Below are 17,673 nucleotides of genomic sequence, written 5' to 3'. Positions count from 1 at the left end.
GTTGCCTCAAGGAAGCCAAAGTAGGGCCTTTGAAGCCAAAGTAAATGTTTAAAAATGATCCAGTTGCTTGACCTTAATATAAAAATGGTTTTACACCTAATAAATAGCTCCTCTGCTATTAATTTTTATGTAGCCCCCCATCCCTACATGTAAGATTATAAAACAAAGGGATTTAAAAGGAGAGAACGAATGAAAATGACAACCTATTTATTTTATTTTTCTATCTAACTCCTTCTAACACTCATCAACATTCCTGATTTGTAGACCAGGTGTATAAATATGAACAAGAGGTTGGAGCTGGAAGTCTGCCAGTCTAGTTTCTAACCTAGTATTGATTGAAACTCAATCAAAACAACACTGAGTTGAGCCTAAGAAGCTCGTGTGTCCTATTTTATAGAGGACAGTCCTCTATTTGAAAGGCAAGTCCAGTATGAATAAAATAAGCCATGAAAAAAGGGAGCAGGGGTCTTGAAATTGCCCAGCAGCAGCACCTGCATAGCAGACAGAATGCACACAGGTCCCTGGTCAGCCTGCCCCATTATGACAATATGTAGCATATTTCAATTGCAATTATAGTTAACATCTTCTAAATTTGCATCTATACACATAAATTGGTGTTTGCAAGTTGTATGCAAATTGCGATCTTCTTTTCAGCTACTCCTTGATGATGCATATCCTTTTCTTTTCATGGGGGACGGGGCAGGGCTGGTGTGTAGTTGGCTAGCCTAGATTAGCTACGTGATAACGGAAAGCTTCACTGGACTGTTAAATAAAAAGCCTTAAATGCATGTTACAAGGAAGCTCTGTCCAGTTTGAACTCTGTACATGACCCAAGCCTATGTAATTTGTTTGCTTCTTAGTGGTGAAAGTATAGCTGTGGTGGAGAGGGAAAGCCCTTGTGCCTTGAGCCAATAATAATCCCCTCCCAGGCACATGCCATTCATAAGCAAGAGTCTGCACCTTGCCCCAATTAAATCCAGAATCCAGTACCGCTTCTACATGCAAGCTAAACCCTTAATTCAGCCAATAATCTCCCATTAGTAATAAATGAGTATCAACCAGCAAGCACACACCTAATTAAATTAAGCACCCTTTCACACTTCTTGAGAAGCCCAAGCCTGTCCCTTTCTCAGCAAGAATGAGGGCACATTGCTAATAGACTGTGTTAATTAGGTCAAGAGTATTCCTTTTTCTGCATTTCCGAGAACTTCCATGTTCACCCCTTTCAGCAAAGGCAAGAACATCTTGCTAAAATTAGACCAGATGAGAAGAGATGTCACTATTGCTGGGCTTTCACCCTGTGGCATGACAGTTAATTAACTCAGGATATCCCAGGAACTCTCCACCTGTGCTTTTTGCTATGAACACTCAGGTATGAACCCAGACTCCTTGTGGAAAAACACCTCTAGTCGTGAAACACACTTTCCCTATACAGTAACCGCATGCACAGGGCATCACCACTTTGTTCAGGATTCTGCCTGGGAGGCTGTGCCACACCACTTGGGTTCAGTTTTATGGAATGCTTTGCTTCCCCCCACCCCTAGAACCCCCCAGGTCCACCAACGGCACAAGTGCAAAATAGTGCCTTGAAAAGGGAGGACAGACATATCATTAATGTAAAAAGTGCTCCCATTTCAACCTAGGGCTTTGTTTTCCATAGAAGAACTGAGCTCATGGTCCTTTCACATATAAACCCATCCCACCACTACCTTGCTTAATATTTCACTAGCTGGACTAAAAAAATTGTTCACTGTTTTCTACACTTTGCTTGGTCATAAGGCATTTGAGGATTTTTCAAAATAAGAGTGGCAGTTTGTCTCTTAACCATGCATATTAATGCAACTTACCTCTCGCTCTGCTTAGCTTATTTGCTGGGCTTCTCTCTGAAAACAAACTTTTTGACAAGCAGAGGACTGGCCAGGAGATGTCGTCTTAATTCCTGCTGTGAAATGAGTGGCAGTGGTTCCTTCCTGTCCATCTATGTTTCACTGAGCCCCCAAAACATAGAAGAGTTACCGTGCAGCAAGAACTTCATCATGTGATTTTGCTGATCGCAATCGTTGGCTTGTCCTGTCATCTGGGCAGTGTATCATAGAGGAGATCCAGCCTCCCCTAGTAACTTGCACCTGACTTTTTGAGGGTTTTCTGTCAATTAAAATGAGGTAACAATGACCAGGGATGGTTATCATTGCCTCTTTCTGGTTTCTTTCAAGCAGGACATGAGTGCAACAGCAGTTTTCCCGCAGAGATGACAGAAATAAGTGGTTAGCTTTTGTGCACAGGATATGTAATTGTGGGGAGCAGCCTTGATCCCATTTTCAACTCAAAGCTGGAGAGCAGCTGGAGCTTGTTCTTTCACCAAAGATCCACATCTCTCTCCAGCTTAATTCTGGAGCTGGGAAAAGGAGCAGAGAATTGCTCCTGGCCTATGCTGTGTCTTAGAGGTACGGTACAAGATCAGGGACAAGGCCATGTAAAAACACGTTGACCCCTCTTCAGACTTACCTCCTTAAGATAGCAGCCCAGTTGTGTTTCTGAGTTTGCAAGGGTGTGTTGAAAGTTGGCCTAGTCAGGAGACACTTCCTGCGATGACCCACATCTCCCACTTCTGCTCTGTCCTGTAGCATATTCTGTGTGGACCTGAGAGTGCAGAGTACGTGCTTTGGGTTTGGCTCCATAATCCCTGACCAGAACTGGGCAGGTGGGAGACCGAACACTGGAAAGAAAGCAATTAACGACGATGCTTCAAACAACTGTGGTGTGTGCAGAGTGGGTTTTTCTTCTTTTTTCCTGGCCGGCAGCCATGTAAGTGGCCTAATAGCTTATATGCATGCCGGACTTTATTTGCAAATTATGTATATAAAGTGCTCCCATCCATTTAAGATGTAACCTAATACCACAGAGAGTCAACAATGAGCACTTTGATATGTGACTCGTTTTATCTAATGGAAGTTGTAAGCCGATGAGTACAAGAAGCATGTCCAGTATAAATGAAATGCACACGCCCAGAAACACTAGGAGTGAGGATGGAGGAGGTAAAGTTATCTATTTAAAATGGTTATATCCGTTCTTCGCATTCATGAGGATCTGCAAGGTGCCTTAGCAAGAATGAAAAAAGCTCATGTGAAACAATCATGCAGCAACAATAAAGCAAAATGTAATTGATAATTATCCCAAATACTATCTAAAATAGCAGGGTTTTTAACTTGTGCTCTACAGCTGACCGGTGAGGGGGCATGTGAGTCCTTGAGAGGGTGTTCTATAGTCTAGGTGCCACAACTGAGAAAGGCCCTGCATTGTGTGATAGGCACTGTCATTAGAATGCCTGGGGAATATGCAGCAGAGTCTTTGAAGACAATCTAAGTGAGTGGATAGGTTCATACAGAATAAGATGGTCCATAAAATATTCAGGCCTCAGATAATTTAGGACTTCATAGGTAAAAAACAAAACAACTCAAAATGGGCTTGAATTGTGAGGAAGAGCAGCTGAACGAATGGGCACTAAACGAGCAGTTGTAGATTGTGGTGTATTTGCTTCCTGATTCCAAATGCTGGCTTCTGCAACTGCAGTGAAGTGAATAGATTCTGTTGTTTGGAAGCCCAAGAGACACAGGCAAGTGCTAGAAGCAGCTTCATACTGGAGTCCTGTGAACACTTATCAGGGACTAAGCCCCATTGAACATGGTAGTTCTTTCTTCTGTTTAACTGCATAAACAGGATTGTGCTGCCAGCGGCTTGCGAGAAAGCTCTGCTCACTCTAGCTGAGTTTGATTCAAAGTGAGGTGCCAAAGGGTTAGGGGGTGGGGCCCTTGGTTTTCCTAACACGTCTGCATTGTTTAGCCTTGGGGTCCCCTTCTGCTCCTTATTGTGAAATTCATTCCAAGATGGTTAAATTTGCAAGTAGCAGAGTAGAACAGGAGGTTTATGTAAACAAATTATGTGGACATTAAACGAACTTCCTCCTGAGGTTTGAATTATCATTATATTTTGGTTTGTGCCACTATTTTGTGAGTCCAGTTTTTGTATATTTTCATGTTAAGATCATTGCTATGACTTTTTTTTTGTTAAACATACTTGCTCTTGACTGATAATTCCCCTCCTTCCCTTGTTCCAAGTAAACTTTTTTTCCATGCCATTAAACAATAAACCTGCTGTCTTAACTACTTCCTTTAGCTCACTGAAAACCTCCCTGAAGTCCCCTTTTCTGATTTGTTGTTGCCTTCAGCAGCATTGGGAAAACCCCACTCTCAGTTGACTGAATGTGTCTGAACGAGCCTCTCTACGGTTCTTTCCAAATATATGTATCTCAATTGTTCTTCCATTCTGTGTATTTTCTTGCGGGGAAGCAAAAAAAAAATCTTACAAATCCTTCAAGACTCAGCAGGAGCAGTCTTCTCTTCTAGAGACAGAAGCAGTTTGGCATGCCTTGAAGTAAACGGGAGACATTTAGTCCTTCAATGCATCAAGCTTGATCAATTCAACCCCTTACATCAAACAATTCCAAGGGATTTTCCACTAAAGAAGCTCTGAACATTTTACAGTCAACAGCCCATACTCCGCCTCTGAATTTTTCTCAGCATCTTAAGAGTGGCATCTAGTGGCAGAACGCCCTCATATCCCTCACTGCCATTGTGAAGCAACCTTAACTGCAGATGTATGCAAGCACATTTCAGAACAGGAGCCATGTTAGTCTATAAGGGCAAAACACACTGTAGCACTTTAGAAGCAAATTTATTAGGAATCTGCAATTCATTCAGTGTTTATGAAATACCCTTTTTTTTGCTCATTTCTAGAGGTGTGTGTGCGCGCGCTCATACAGCACCAAAGACAAGAAAGCCTAAAACGTGAGGAGGCCTCCAAATGGTACTGAGGACAATAAATACATTTACGGTAGTAAAATATTAAGCTGCCCAGTGCACATCAGTGAAGATCTTCCTTTCAAGATGCTAAAAGACAAGTCATATAATAAATTTGAAAATAGATCTTCCAATGCAGAATTATATTGCTGTATGCATAGTCACTAATTATAATTAAACACTCCATATTAAAAAGGCTTATTATGTATAATGAAATAGATTTTTAAACTGTTACCTTAAGCAATCAATACAAACAATTGATCTATGGTATTACAGCTAACGTGCTTCTTTTTCCACTACAGAACTTAAATGTTCAATCCTTTCTCATAACTAAAGCACTAATGTTGTAATTATAAATCCCTTCATAAGCATAAATTCCTGAAAAAACTTAAATAATCACTAGCAAGGCTAATCTATTGTTATGAGTTGTGGGTGCAAGACACCCTAAGTTCTGAATCAAGCTAGTGTTAGAATTTAATTAAGGCTTTTGTGTTAAAACTGTGTGCCAGACTCCCATATATTAAAATCAAATCAAGACATTTGTGTATTATGCTGCATCAGACACCTCTTTAATCCTAGGAAATCGGCAAGTGTCAAAAGCTTAATTAGTCAGGCTAATTAAGACAACACAGAGCATCAGGGGCAAAACTTGTTTGCAAATGAGTGGGCTCCCTCCATCCTTCAGCTGAGAGATAGGACTCAGCTACATTAGAAAAAAAACCCTGTGTTTTAAATGCGTTATAAACATACATCACATGGCAATGGAGAACAAAATAAAATTTCCAATCAATTTTCCATAGTGTCCCCCCCCCTTTCGTTATAACAATTTAATTTCTGACTTATTTATAGTGGCTTTTTTCCTGTGCTTAGATCTACCCATAGTTTAAAAGGCAATGCCAGTGTTTTAGGTTAGAGTGTTTTGTTAGGAGTATGCAACAGAGTTTGTAAGCAGTCAGAGAGCAACTTTTGAGAGCAACGATTAGGGACTGCTTAAGTCCAAGGCTGCTGTGGGTTATGGGAGAATCAATACAGGACCTCTTGGGGTGTTAATGCTGGCTTCCCTTCTGTTGTAAGCTCAGGTTGTATATATGTCTAAATAAACATATTTTCCAAAAGCAACCATGGAGCCTGGGAAAAGCGTTGATGTTCTTTAGCCATTTCCAGACCATTGGTATTTTGCAGAGGAGCTTTGATTGCTTACTGGCAAATGCAGATCATATTATTCAAGTGAATTTGGTACTCATACACACACACACCCCAAAAAATTCTGAAAAAGAAAAAGAAAGCTCCAGACTTTTTGCAGTAAGGAAAGTGCTGGGAAACTGCACTGGCAAATGTGGGAACAGTTATTTGGTGTGGCATCATATAACCTCTCCATAAATATATCAGAATGAATTCTCAAGAAACTGTTTGTTGCCTTCTTTTTATTGCTGTTCTTTATTGCGTTTCTTCCCCACCTGTCAACAGAAGGCTCCCGGGGGTAGGTTACAGCATATAAAAGCACAATTAAAACAGTAAAATAACAACAACAAACCTGCTAAAAAACCAAGGCATGAACAGTACAACTTGTTGGAACACTAGAAAAAATCTTACCCTATTCTGATTACCGCTGCACCAGATGTAGCAATATCAGCATGGGATAAAGAGTTACTGTCCCATCAAATAGTGGTTGGTATCTCAACACTACCGTAGTAGAAAGTACCTTTTTATGAGGGGTTTCCCAAACATCATTGTCCCTTGGAAAACGTGTGGGTGGTTATATATTTACTACAACTACAAATCACCTTTCTGCCAAGGCACATAAGGCAGCTTCCAATTTTCAAACAGGAAAACAAAGAAATGGTATGAGATGTAGAGAGATAGACTCTTCTCAGGTTGACTGATGGTCTATGGGGGAGCAGAAGGAACCAACTCCCTGGCCCTCACCTCTGCCTTCCATCAGGGCACACAGACCTTTTTTTTTTTTAAAAGCAACCCTAGGGAAAGTGAGGGAGGGCAGCCCCAACATTTTTCTCTGGCTGCAGATGGTTCTGTCTGGAGCAGATATGCTGAACTTGGCGATAAGTTAAGGCTGCCATCCTTTACTCACTTGCCAGGGAGAAAGTCACCCTGAACTTAGTGGGACTTCCTAATGAGTAGACAAATGCTGTAAAGCTGATCGTTGAATGGCTAGGCCTTCAGATGTTTTGGACTACAACTATCATCGGCTCCAGCTAGCATGGACAATAGTCGGGGATGATGGGAGTTTTAGTCCAAAAAACATCTGGAGGGTGCCATGTTGGCTATCCCTGGCCTACATTATGAAGCCAAATAACCGTGAGTTCATCACTCACAGACTTAACACACAGCTTCCCCCTCTTTTGTTTTCCAAATATTCCATTCTGTAAAGACTATAAAACCTTGCTTCCCAATTTTGGTAAGAATTCAACCACCAAAAAGCAAATGCAAGATTATCTAAGCCACATAAATTTACCGTACTCAAGTTTTAGTATTGCTACTGTTGGCTGAGGAAGTGTCTGCCAGGTTGCGTGCAGATTGAAACCACCTCCTGGCAAGGAATAATCTAAGGAGAGTAGCTTTCAAGAGACGGGCCAAGTGGAGGGATTTCCCATGCAGCTGCCAAGGCTGAACCGAAAAGCAAGCCCGTACTGGAACAGACCGTCTGTTACCTTCAGATACATATCTGAGGCAGGATAGCCCCCTCATCTTCTCCAAGACAAGAGCACCTCTAGAGCCATAGTGCCGCCAGTGTGGAACATCGTCTATGACCCTATCTTCTGCTAACATGGTGTCCTAATCAAGAGCAAGCAGCTTGATAGAAAGACGGCTCGCTGCCAACATGCCAGTAAACGCTGGCATTTGCAGACAATTCTTTGGGGTTGTATTCTGATGAGTGAGCAGTTTTCAACAGCAATGGTGCATCTCTTTTGGCTAAGGATTGACGAAGGAAAGGATAACATAAGAAACGATTCCCACTACTACGCCTAATATAGCAGCAGTAAGAGCAGCCTCTTCATAAATTGCATTAGAAGATGCATTTACTTGAGAGACTGAAAGCGTAAGCTGATTTACTCTGTTCTTTGGAAGTGTACTAACTCTTGCCATCAATATAGTGATTGCATCCGTGAAGGAGGACAGCTTTAGTTTCACATATTTACATTTCCTCCGCAGTTGCCAAATGCTTTTCTCTTATTTCCAGCACCCTATTAAATAAAAGCTCCCCATTGCTTTCTCCTAGAAACATGGGTGTTGGGGAATCCTAAATTTTATACAGTATGTAGAATATGCACACATCCAGGTAATCAGTAATCTTTTGAGATGACTCCTATTAAAATTGGTTGCCAAGCTCAGACTCCCTGCACTTTTCTGAAGCAAAGACTTCCTGGGCCAGCTGGCAGCTCACATAAATGCTACTTGTTATGATCTAATACTTTTGCTTCTGCAAATGTTACAAGATTTGGAATCCCCAAAATGCAGTAATATAAACAGGAATTTTGTTTGGGGGTGCTGCTGGAACCCTTTTTCAGGGCAGCTGGTTGTGGTGGCAAATAGAAACCTGAAGTTACCGAACAGACTAGAAACCAAGAGCTGACAAGGGTCTTAGAAAATGGATGGCAAAAATCCTTTTATGGCAGGGGTGGGTGGGGAGGGGACTTTGTGCTTCTGTTTTGATTGAAGGTTGAAAGAAAGGCACAAGGGTTTTCTATATATGATTGCTAGAGAAAGAGAGAATCAAAGCAGTTTCCATTTATCAATGGACACCTGCAGCTACATCAAAACACATGGGACCCAGGTGGCGCTGTGGTTAAACCACTGAGCCTAGGGCTTGCTGATCAGAAGGTCGGCGGTTCGAATCCCTGTGACGGGGTGAGCTCCCGTTGCTTGGTCCCAGCTCCTGCCAACCTAGCAGTTCGAAAGCACCTCAAAATGCAAGTAGATAAATAGGAACCGCTACAGCGGGAAGGTAAACGGCGTTTCCATGTGCTGCTCTGGTTTGCCAGAAGCGGCTTTGTCATGCTGGCCACATGACCTGGAAGCTATACACCGGCTCCCTCGGCCAATAATGCGAGATGAGCGTGCAACCCCAGAGTCGGTCACGACTGGACCTAATGGTCAGGGGTCCCTTTACCTTTACCTGCAGCTACATCAAAACACAGAACTGGTAGCGAGCCCCAGATGCTACTTCATCTATAAACATACTACTTTATCTGCAAGTATCATCCCCAAAAGACACCTTATTATGGCTTCAGGCATGATAGTATGGGTCCAAATGAATTTCACTATGCATGGTGTTTTGATTTTTTAAAAAAACTTTCTGCTTGGTTAGCATACAGTACTGTGTTTTTAAAATGGCCTGTGCAATTACTGCATTTCCACAGCTAGCAGTTTGAGGAGTACTGTACATTGCTCCCCATACGCACTTGGTCGGTCACTGTGAGAACAGGATACTGGACTATAGGCCTTTAGTCTGATCATGCAGGACTCTTGTGTTAAGTGAAAAACTGTTGAGATATTTGTTTTGGAGACCTGGGAAGAGCAAACAAATGGAAATATCTGTGGCAGAGTAAATAAAGCAATTCTTTTCATTTGACCAAACAGTGAAAACGAATGCCAGAGACATGAGATCTTAAAATGTTACCTATAACTTTATTCAAATGCAGGTATGCAAAGCAAGTGAAAAAATGTAAACACAAGTGTCCCCATAGTGGCAAGTTAACTTGTCATCTGAGTGTGCTGAAAGTAGTTAGAAACTGGAAGGTTAACTAGATGGACTCATTGTCTGATCATCACTGATGCTCAGAATTAAACGGGAGCTATGTTATTTGGAATACAAATTTATGGCAGTGATTAATCAAGTCATGCCTTCTGCCATAAAACAAATGCCTCAAACCCTAGAACTAGGGAGATAAAATATTTGTTTTGGAAATAAAACATATTTTAAGACAATCTTTCTTAAGCTCTGCTAAACAAAACCTGGGACGCTTGCAGGATGTACCTACCCATAGCCCAATAATGACTTCCTTAATTAAAGAAAAGATACTGGAGATGTTGAACTTTCATTTTCTAAACAATCTACGTACAATGCCAAAACCCTTTTTTAAAAACCACAAAAGTATTTCTTGGAAGAAAACTTTATTGATCATCTTGATAACAACATAACTTTATGACCGGGGTCTCTCCTTTTTGCCTTTGTACAAGGCCAACAGAGAAACATTTGCTACTTTGACGACCTTGAAACGAACTCCTGGAATGTCACCAACAGCATGACCTTTCCGACCAAAGCCAGCAACCAGAACTTCATCGTTCTCCTACAGTTGAAATGAGAAAACAAAACAAGTCAATTATTTTCTCGCTGTGAATAAGAAGTTTGCAAGTTATCAAACATTATAGCCAACCAAATTCTCCTCCACCCTGCTCATTGGGAGAGCCTGCAGTCCTATTAGCAAGATCAAGCCTGGATAGGGGTGTCTCTTTTCCTGAACAGCTGAGATGCATTTATCACCATTCTTGAGAAAAGTGGATTCTTTGAAACCAAGTTCAAGTGCGAAATATTATCCTACACTCGCCACCATAAAATAAAATTACAAAGCTTTAAATCACAATAATATTGCAATATCATCCCTGTTTCTGCTACTATACAGAGCAACAAAACGTACTAGTAAAAACTGGGTGGAGTATTTTTTTACATATTGTTTTATTAGTGTATTTTTTTGGATAAATTACCTCAATGAAGTTCAAACAACCATCATTAGGAACAAATGCTGTTATTTTTTTGCCATTCTTGATCAGCTGGACTCGGACACACTTCCTGATGGCAGAATTCGGCTGCTTAGCCTCCACGCCACTAACACAGAAAAAGGAAGAAACAGACATTGTATATTTAGCACAAGTATCTCTGAGCTGTCTTGCCTATTATAGCAAAAAAGCACTACATTCATCAGAACTTTGACTCTAAGCAGATATATTTCATAAAAGTCCCTCAAATTAAATAGAGCCATTCAAAGTATCAATTGTTTTTGTATGAACAGCCTGAATAATAGGATTGTGCTGTTAATCTTTCAACAGATGACCCAAATTGGCAGCACTACTTCAAGCTACGCAAGTTTCATATCTTACTTTCCCCCTTAAAATACCTAAATGGAATATGTTTGAAATATAAAGACTAACCAAACAGTCGAGTATTTGTTATTCGTGGAAACACCTACTACTGACATAAATCAGTTAATCCCTGGACTGGCTCACGCTTGAAATTTCCTAAGGGCCAGAATAAATTAAATCACTAATTTCCAGGTGCAGGAAATAGGCAAATGTTGACAGTGCTCCTCCTCTGTCTTGTGTATCAACATTTGAATTTAGATTGTATTTATGTCACCAGTACTGCTATGCAGTACGAAATTCTTTACAGGAAACTTGGCAGATACAAATGAACACACTATACGTGTTTTTGATGAAACTCACACTTTTTCCAGGACAATTCCTTTGGCATGGGAAGCTCCCCCAAAAGGGTTGGCTTTCAAAGCAGTGCCCAGATGGGCCTTCTTGTATTGTTTGTCATGCCACTTCTGATCACGTCGGTGACTGCGCAACTTCCTGGCAGTACGAAGTCCGCGACACTTGCCTAGAAAACAGTACATTAGAGGTTACTGAAGACAAGCGCCTAAGTTCATATAACTACCAACCATGTACCTCAATTCACTCTAGTACCCCCTTATCTGCACTGTGACTGAATTCACAATACCCATTTTTTGTCTTTATATTTGGGACTACACTGTAAACTTGGGGGACGCAGGTGGCGCTGTGGGTTAAACCACTGAGCCTAGGACTTGCCGATCAGAAGGTCGGCGGTTCAAATCCCCGCGACAGGGTGAGCTCCCGTTGCTCAGTCCCAGCTCCTGCCAACCTAGCAGTTCAAAAGCACATCAAAGTGCAAGTAGATAAATAGGTACCGCTACAGCGGGAAGGTAAACGGTGTTTCCGTGTGCTGCTCTGGTTTGCCAGAAGCAACTTTGTCATGCTGGCCACATGACCTGGAAGCTGTACGCCAGCTCCCTTGGCCAATAACGCGAGATGAGCGCCGCAACCCCAGAGTTGGTCACGACTGGACCTAATGGTCAGGGGTCCCTTTACCTTTATGCTGTAAACCAGGCATCCCCAAACTGCGGCCCTCCAGATGTTTTGGCCTACAACTCCCATGATCCCTAGCTAATAGGACCAGTGGTCAGGGATGATGGGGATTGTAGTCTAAAACATTTGGAGGACCGAAGTTTGGGGATGCCTGCTGTAAACTTATGAAAAATACTTTCTAATACCAAAGCTGTTTTTTCTTGCACAATCGTTTTTAAAGCCTTGATGGTAGCCAATAAAACCTGGAAATAGAGTGGTCTGTGATTAACACCTTATATAGCACACCACACTTATATATAGATAGTTCTCCCGGTCAATGAGAATAGTTCACATTACTCAGAACCTTATATGCATGTTGAGCGATCCTTGGTACTTTTGGAGTTCCATCCTGACTTCCTTCTGCAATATATTCTGGCCTTAAGTATTCAAAACTCAAGGGAGAAAATAACTCTAAACAACTTTAGAACCAAATATCTGCATGTATACCCCGCACATTTCTAGATTCATTCTGTTCACAACTTGAGTTTTTGAACTGCAGGACTTGGTGCCCATCTTGCAAACTATAGTAAGCTGAGCTGCAAACCCCAGCTTCCTAATAGTTCACCCAGGATACTCCATGAAGCAACACATGTAATCCTCGTGGAAGTTTATATGTCTCCACGCAGATTTCGCAGATACGTCTGCTGCACACCTCTTCCATTCATATAATTCGGAGGCATGGCAGTTTAACGATTGCCATTTCCCTTGCAAAGAAATAATTCCTATTCTTTTATTTTTTTTTATACCTTGATTCATACAGCCATACACTTCAGGGGGGGGGGTGCTGATCCCTCAAGCCTTAAATTATTCCACTGCCTTATTCCTTACAGTGTGCAACTAGATTTCACTTATTTGGAGCATTCCCCAGCCTTCCTCCTAGCCGCCGATCGACCTTTCTACGCGCACTTTTTAATTATCAGGCTTAATTTGCGGCAGCGAGTTCCACTGGTCATTACAAGCCGCGTGAGCGGCTTCCGAGGCCTGCGCCAGTCGGAGGCACCTAACATCTGAAAGGATCGGGCGGCGGCAGCCCTAGAAAGACCGGAAGGGGAGGGGGGCACCGTTCCCCCTGCATATCAGGGGCCCGCGGGGTCTCTCTCTTTCTCCCCGCCGCTCCCACTGGGATAACGTGGCGCCCCCGACTCGGAGCCACTCACCCATCGTGCCGTCGGATGATCCCGAGGAGGAAAGAGAAAGGCCCACAATCCACCGCGGCGCAGAGACCCTGCTCCGAGGACCTCGGGAATGGGCTGCCTAAGCCAGTGCCTAACCGGGGAGTGAAAGGATTGAGCAGGTTGGCAAAAGATGGCGGTTGCCGCGCGATGCATTGTGGGAGTCGTAGTTCTCAGGCCGCGCCATCTCTACCGACCCCTCCTCTCAGATATTAAAAGGAAAAGACCACACACATCGTTCTTTTCTGTGCTTATACGTAATGGGGTGTACGTGTGTGTGTGTGTTACAGAGGTAGGAAGACTTTGCAGCCGGTGTTCTGGTCGCTACTTCCGCCTTTCCTTTACGCCTTTATTTCTCGCGCGTGGTAACCTGTGGCCTCTTCCACCACGGAGAAGCTATGGCTAGAGCGCCTCTTAGGCCATCCAATATGGCCGCATTTGTTTAAAGCCGGAAGTTGACTCTCCCCCTCCCGCAACCTGCACGTTCCGAATTTATCAGTAGAGTTTCAAGTTATTTCTTGACACGCATACACAAACCCTTCAGCTTTCGGCCCCCACCCACCCGGCGCTTCGTTTTCACAGCCACCTCTTTCACCTCAGTGAGGCGTTTCGGAAGGCAGGGAGACAGGCGCGAAAGTAGACGCTCCGCGTGAGGTCGTCAGCTAGAAGCTACCGCGGTGGGTTGTGGGTCATCCTCCCTCCCTCCCTCCCTCCCTCCCTCCCTCCCTCTCTCTCTCTCTCTCTCTCTCTCTCTCTCTCTCTCTCTCTCTCTCTCTCTCTCTCTCTCTCTCTCTCTCTCTCTCTCTCTCTCTCTCGGGTTCCTTCGGGCGAACCGGTGGCAGCTGCAGCAGGAGGAGGAAGATGGGTGAGCGGGGCGTTTTGGATTTGGGGACGCGCGAGTTGCCCCTTTCTTGGGTTGAATGAACTGCCTTGTTAACAGGTTCTCAATAACGAGGTCGAGCTGGCTCGAGACCAGAAATGGCATGGCAGACACGTGTTTTCTGTGCAAACGTGACGTTTCCGTTTGCGGGCTCTTTTAAATTGGGGGGGGGGGGGAAGAGACCCTCAGAGCAGTTATCACTCCTCTTCTGCACACACGTGCCTAAGGTGCCGGTGAAAAGACTGCAAGGCAACCTGAAACAAATCGTTACGGCAGGGATATCTTTCTCTTTTGCACCTCAGGCTAAAGTTCCCCGCCTCCCCACCATAGCTGCCAAGTTTTCCCTTTTCTCACGAGGAAGCCTATTCAGCATAAGGGAATTTCCCTTAAAAAAAGGGATAACTTGGCAGCTATGCTCCCCACCCCCAAATGTTCCTGGACTGTTAAACTTTTTAGACTTCGTAGTATCGTTCTATGCATTTTCTGCTGCCCACCATTCTATTATTGAAATCACTGCTGATTTCTAGTCTGAATACAAACGACTGACGGATATATATTTTTGTAATAAAATAGCATATACAGTATTTAAGCTCAAACATCAGAAGCTACAGCAGTGCTGGTTTAAATGAAGTCCTTTAAAGACATGCTTAGGGTTGTTGTCATTACTTGGTGCCTAAAGATGAAAGGCTTTCTCAAGTTGTTTTGTCCTTTCAGGCAAGTGCCGTGGGCTTCGGACAGCCAGGAAGCTGCGCAGTCATCGCCGAGACCAGAAATGGCATGACAAACAATACAAGAAGGCACATCTGGGTACTGCTTTGAAAGCCAATCCTTTTGGGGGAGCTTCCCATGCAAAAGGAATTGTCTTGGAAAAAGTGTGAGTGAAGCTTCTTTGTGGGACTAATGAGAGAGAAATTCTGAATGGTTTGTTTGCTTGTTTTGTCCTAGCACCAGAGAGGGTATTGAAACATTGCTGTAGCATATAGTAAAACATTTGTGTATTGCACCAGTTGTTCCAAATCTATACAGACTTAGGCATATCTAAGATCATTTATAACAGTGGACTTAGGACAGTGTTTCCCAACCTTGTGCCTCCAGCTGTTTTTGGACTACAACTCCCATCATCCCTAGCTAGCAAGACCAGTGGTCAGGAATGATGGGAATTGTAGTCCGAAAACAGCTGGAGGCACAAGGTTGGGAAACCTTGTACTGTTTTGTGGAGGGGAATGTAAACATTCAGGCCAGAAGTTAATGAAATTCAGGAAAGTATAGATTGAGAATCCTTAACTATGCTCATTCACAGAGACAAAAAACTTTGTTGGTAACACAATAGCATTGGTTTACTTCTAAAACTGCTGGTTAAAATTTCTGTGTAAATGTTTTACAGTCAAAAGTCCTAAAGGATTTACTTTCTGGAGAGTTTTTTTAAAAATTCTTGTCACTCTGTTCTTATTACTAAATGGAGGAAATATTGGGTAACTTTTCCCCTTTAAAATTTGTGATTAGCATATGGGGTCATTATCAGCTATGTTTTACTCACAGCAGACCCAATAAAATGAATGAACATGGCTAAGTAAGGTCCATTAATTTTAGTAGGTCTATTGTTGAGTAAAACTTAGTTGAACAAAACCCACTGTCTACAAAATTATGTTCCACTTCATTATTTTTTAAAATTAGGTTTAAGTAGTCTAGAATCAGTTACTGTTATGTCTTCTGACTGCCAGCAAAATCCTATAAATGTTTAGGTAAAAAATTACTAAATTTGAATTAAATATAACTAGCAATGGAACTTAGAGACTTATTACTCAAATCATTTATGTTGTACACTTCATGTTTCAGTGGTGTTGAAGCTAAGCAGCCAAATTCTGCCATCAGGAAGTGTGTCCGAGTTCAGCTCATCAAGAATGGAAAGAAAATAACAGCCTTTGTTCCTAATGATGGTTGTCTGAACTTCATTGAGGTAAGCATATTTCAGAAACCGTTATTTATTATATTTCTTTATTTTCTTGTATAAATAAACCCACTTTTCATCATATTAATCAAGGGTAGGTTACAACAAAGTCCTGAGCCAAACAGGCCTGTACCAACATAAAATAACACAAAACATTTTAGAAATATAAAGGTAAAGGACCCCTGGACAGTTAAGTCCAGTCAAAGGTGACTATGGCGTGCGGTGCTCATCTCACTTCAGGCTGAGGAAGCCAACATTTGTCCTCGGGCAGCTTTCCGGGTCATGTGGCCAGCATGACTAAACAGCTTCTGGTGCAATGGGACACTGCCGAGTGCTAGCGTGCACGGAAACTCCATTTACTTTCTTGCCACAGTGGTACCTATTTATGTACTCTTAATTGGTATGCTCTTGAACTACTTGGTTGGCAGGAGCTGGGACAAAGCAACGGGAACTCATCCCATCACGCAGATTTGAACTTCCAACTTTATGATCAGCAAGGCCAAGAGGTTCAGTGGTTTCGACCACAGTGCCACTGCTTCCTGTTTCAGAAATATACACAGCTCTAGAAATAGTTCTTTATGCAGCAAATGGTATAACCACAGCAACCAGCCACAGTACCTACCACTTTAAAAGTTTCAGCAAAGTGGTGCTATTGGTGAAAATAATACGCAGTTCAACTGAGAAAAAGAATGAATTAATTGAGCCAAACTACTTTATTATAACTGCTTGTAGTTATAAAGGCTTTAAAAAATGTATGCATGTGTATTTGTTGTGAACAAACATTTCTTGCTTTCTCCTTTTAACTGTAGGAGAATGATGAAGTCCTGGTTGCTGGGTTTGGTCGGAAAGGGCATGCTGTTGGTGACATTCCAGGAGTTCGTTTCAAGGTCGTCAAAGTAGCAAATGTTTCTCTATTAGCATTGTACAAAGGCAAGAAAGAGAGACCAAGATCATAATATCTGTGATGCTGCATTCAGCTATAATAAAACTTTTCATTTGACAATATGTTTCTGAGGAATCTTTTCATAGTAGTTCAGCTTTTTGTAGTATGGAAGTAATTTCACAGCAAAATTCTGTCTTGTACAAGTTGGGCTGTTTAAACTTTTATGTGGCTTTTCTTACTGGTCCTGTACAAGTGTGGTTTCTAATTGGTCTGTATATGATTGCAGCCTCAGTTGCAGAAGAATTTGGTTCCATTCTGAACCACAGAAATGAAAGCGGTATACATGTAAAGGAATGTCTACATATTAGCAACACTTTAAAATTCATTGAGTCAGTATTGACATAACTAAAAGTTAAATGACAATTTTTGCTTGATGCTTATGTTGCTGGGCTTGCTTATTAAAAAAAGGGAGAAAACTAGCCTTTTAAGGAAAAATTGATTTTTTGCAGAACACAATAGTCCATATTTGGTTTTAGATAATTACCTTTTACTTGGAATCTTAAAATGACTTACTTTAACATGCTGCCATGTTGAAGGCTACAAGGCTTTGTGCACTTAGTAGGAAATAAGCCTATTAAAACCAGTGGGACAGAGTTCTGAGTAAATTGGATAGATTTATGAAATTTCCTTTAAATTACCGATTGAAGCTTGCATAGGAGACGGAGACCAACCTATTTTATTTACTGATTTACTGAGACAATTTAATGCAG

At 42.1% G+C, this 17,673-nt stretch overlaps 2 protein-coding genes across 2 annotated transcripts; one reads left to right on the top strand and one right to left on the bottom strand.

Moving 5' to 3' along the window:
• Positions 1–9,972: 9,972 nt before the first annotated feature.
• Positions 9,973–13,213, bottom strand: LOC118076902 (small ribosomal subunit protein uS12). Its single transcript, XM_035100083.3, has 4 exons — positions 13,178–13,213; positions 11,316–11,475; positions 10,581–10,701; positions 9,973–10,165 (listed from the first exon to the last, which is right to left on the bottom strand). The coding sequence occupies exons 1-4, from the start codon at positions 13,179–13,181 to the stop codon at positions 10,019–10,021; spliced, it is 432 nt and encodes a 143-aa protein (XP_034955974.1). The 5' UTR covers positions 13,182–13,213; the 3' UTR covers positions 9,973–10,018.
• An 801-nt stretch (positions 13,214–14,014) lies between these two features.
• Positions 14,015–17,023, top strand: RPS23 (ribosomal protein S23). Its single transcript, XM_035100084.3, has 4 exons — positions 14,015–14,057; positions 14,787–14,946; positions 15,909–16,029; positions 16,830–17,023. Exons 1-4 carry the CDS (start codon positions 14,054–14,056, stop codon positions 16,974–16,976), a joined length of 432 nt encoding a protein of 143 aa, XP_034955975.1. The 5' UTR covers positions 14,015–14,053; the 3' UTR covers positions 16,977–17,023.
• Positions 17,024–17,673: the final 650 nt, after the last annotated feature.

This window comes from Zootoca vivipara, chromosome 10, assembly GCF_965207765.1.
Source record: "Zootoca vivipara chromosome 10, rZooViv2.hap1.1, whole genome shotgun sequence".
Lineage (NCBI taxonomy): Eukaryota > Metazoa > Chordata > Lepidosauria > Squamata > Lacertidae > Zootoca > Zootoca vivipara.
The sequence above is the reverse complement of the archived record's forward strand: the minus strand, read 5'-3'. Positions and strand labels throughout refer to the sequence as shown.

Excerpts from the sequence above, each read along its gene's own strand:
- LOC118076902 (XM_035100083.3), bottom strand. Across the intron at positions 10,702-11,315 it reads GGAATTGTCCTGGAAAAAGT|TGGCGTGGAGGCTAAGCAGC; the intron begins GTGAGTTTCATC and ends TTTCTGTGTTAG. Across the intron at positions 10,166-10,580 it reads GTTGTTTGAACTTCATTGAG|GAGAACGATGAAGTTCTGGT; the intron begins GTAATTTATCCA and ends TTTCAACTGTAG.
- RPS23 (XM_035100084.3), top strand. Across the intron at positions 14,947-15,908 it reads GGAATTGTCTTGGAAAAAGT|TGGTGTTGAAGCTAAGCAGC; the intron begins GTGAGTGAAGCT and ends TTCATGTTTCAG. Across the intron at positions 16,030-16,829 it reads GTTGTCTGAACTTCATTGAG|GAGAATGATGAAGTCCTGGT; the intron begins GTAAGCATATTT and ends TTTTAACTGTAG.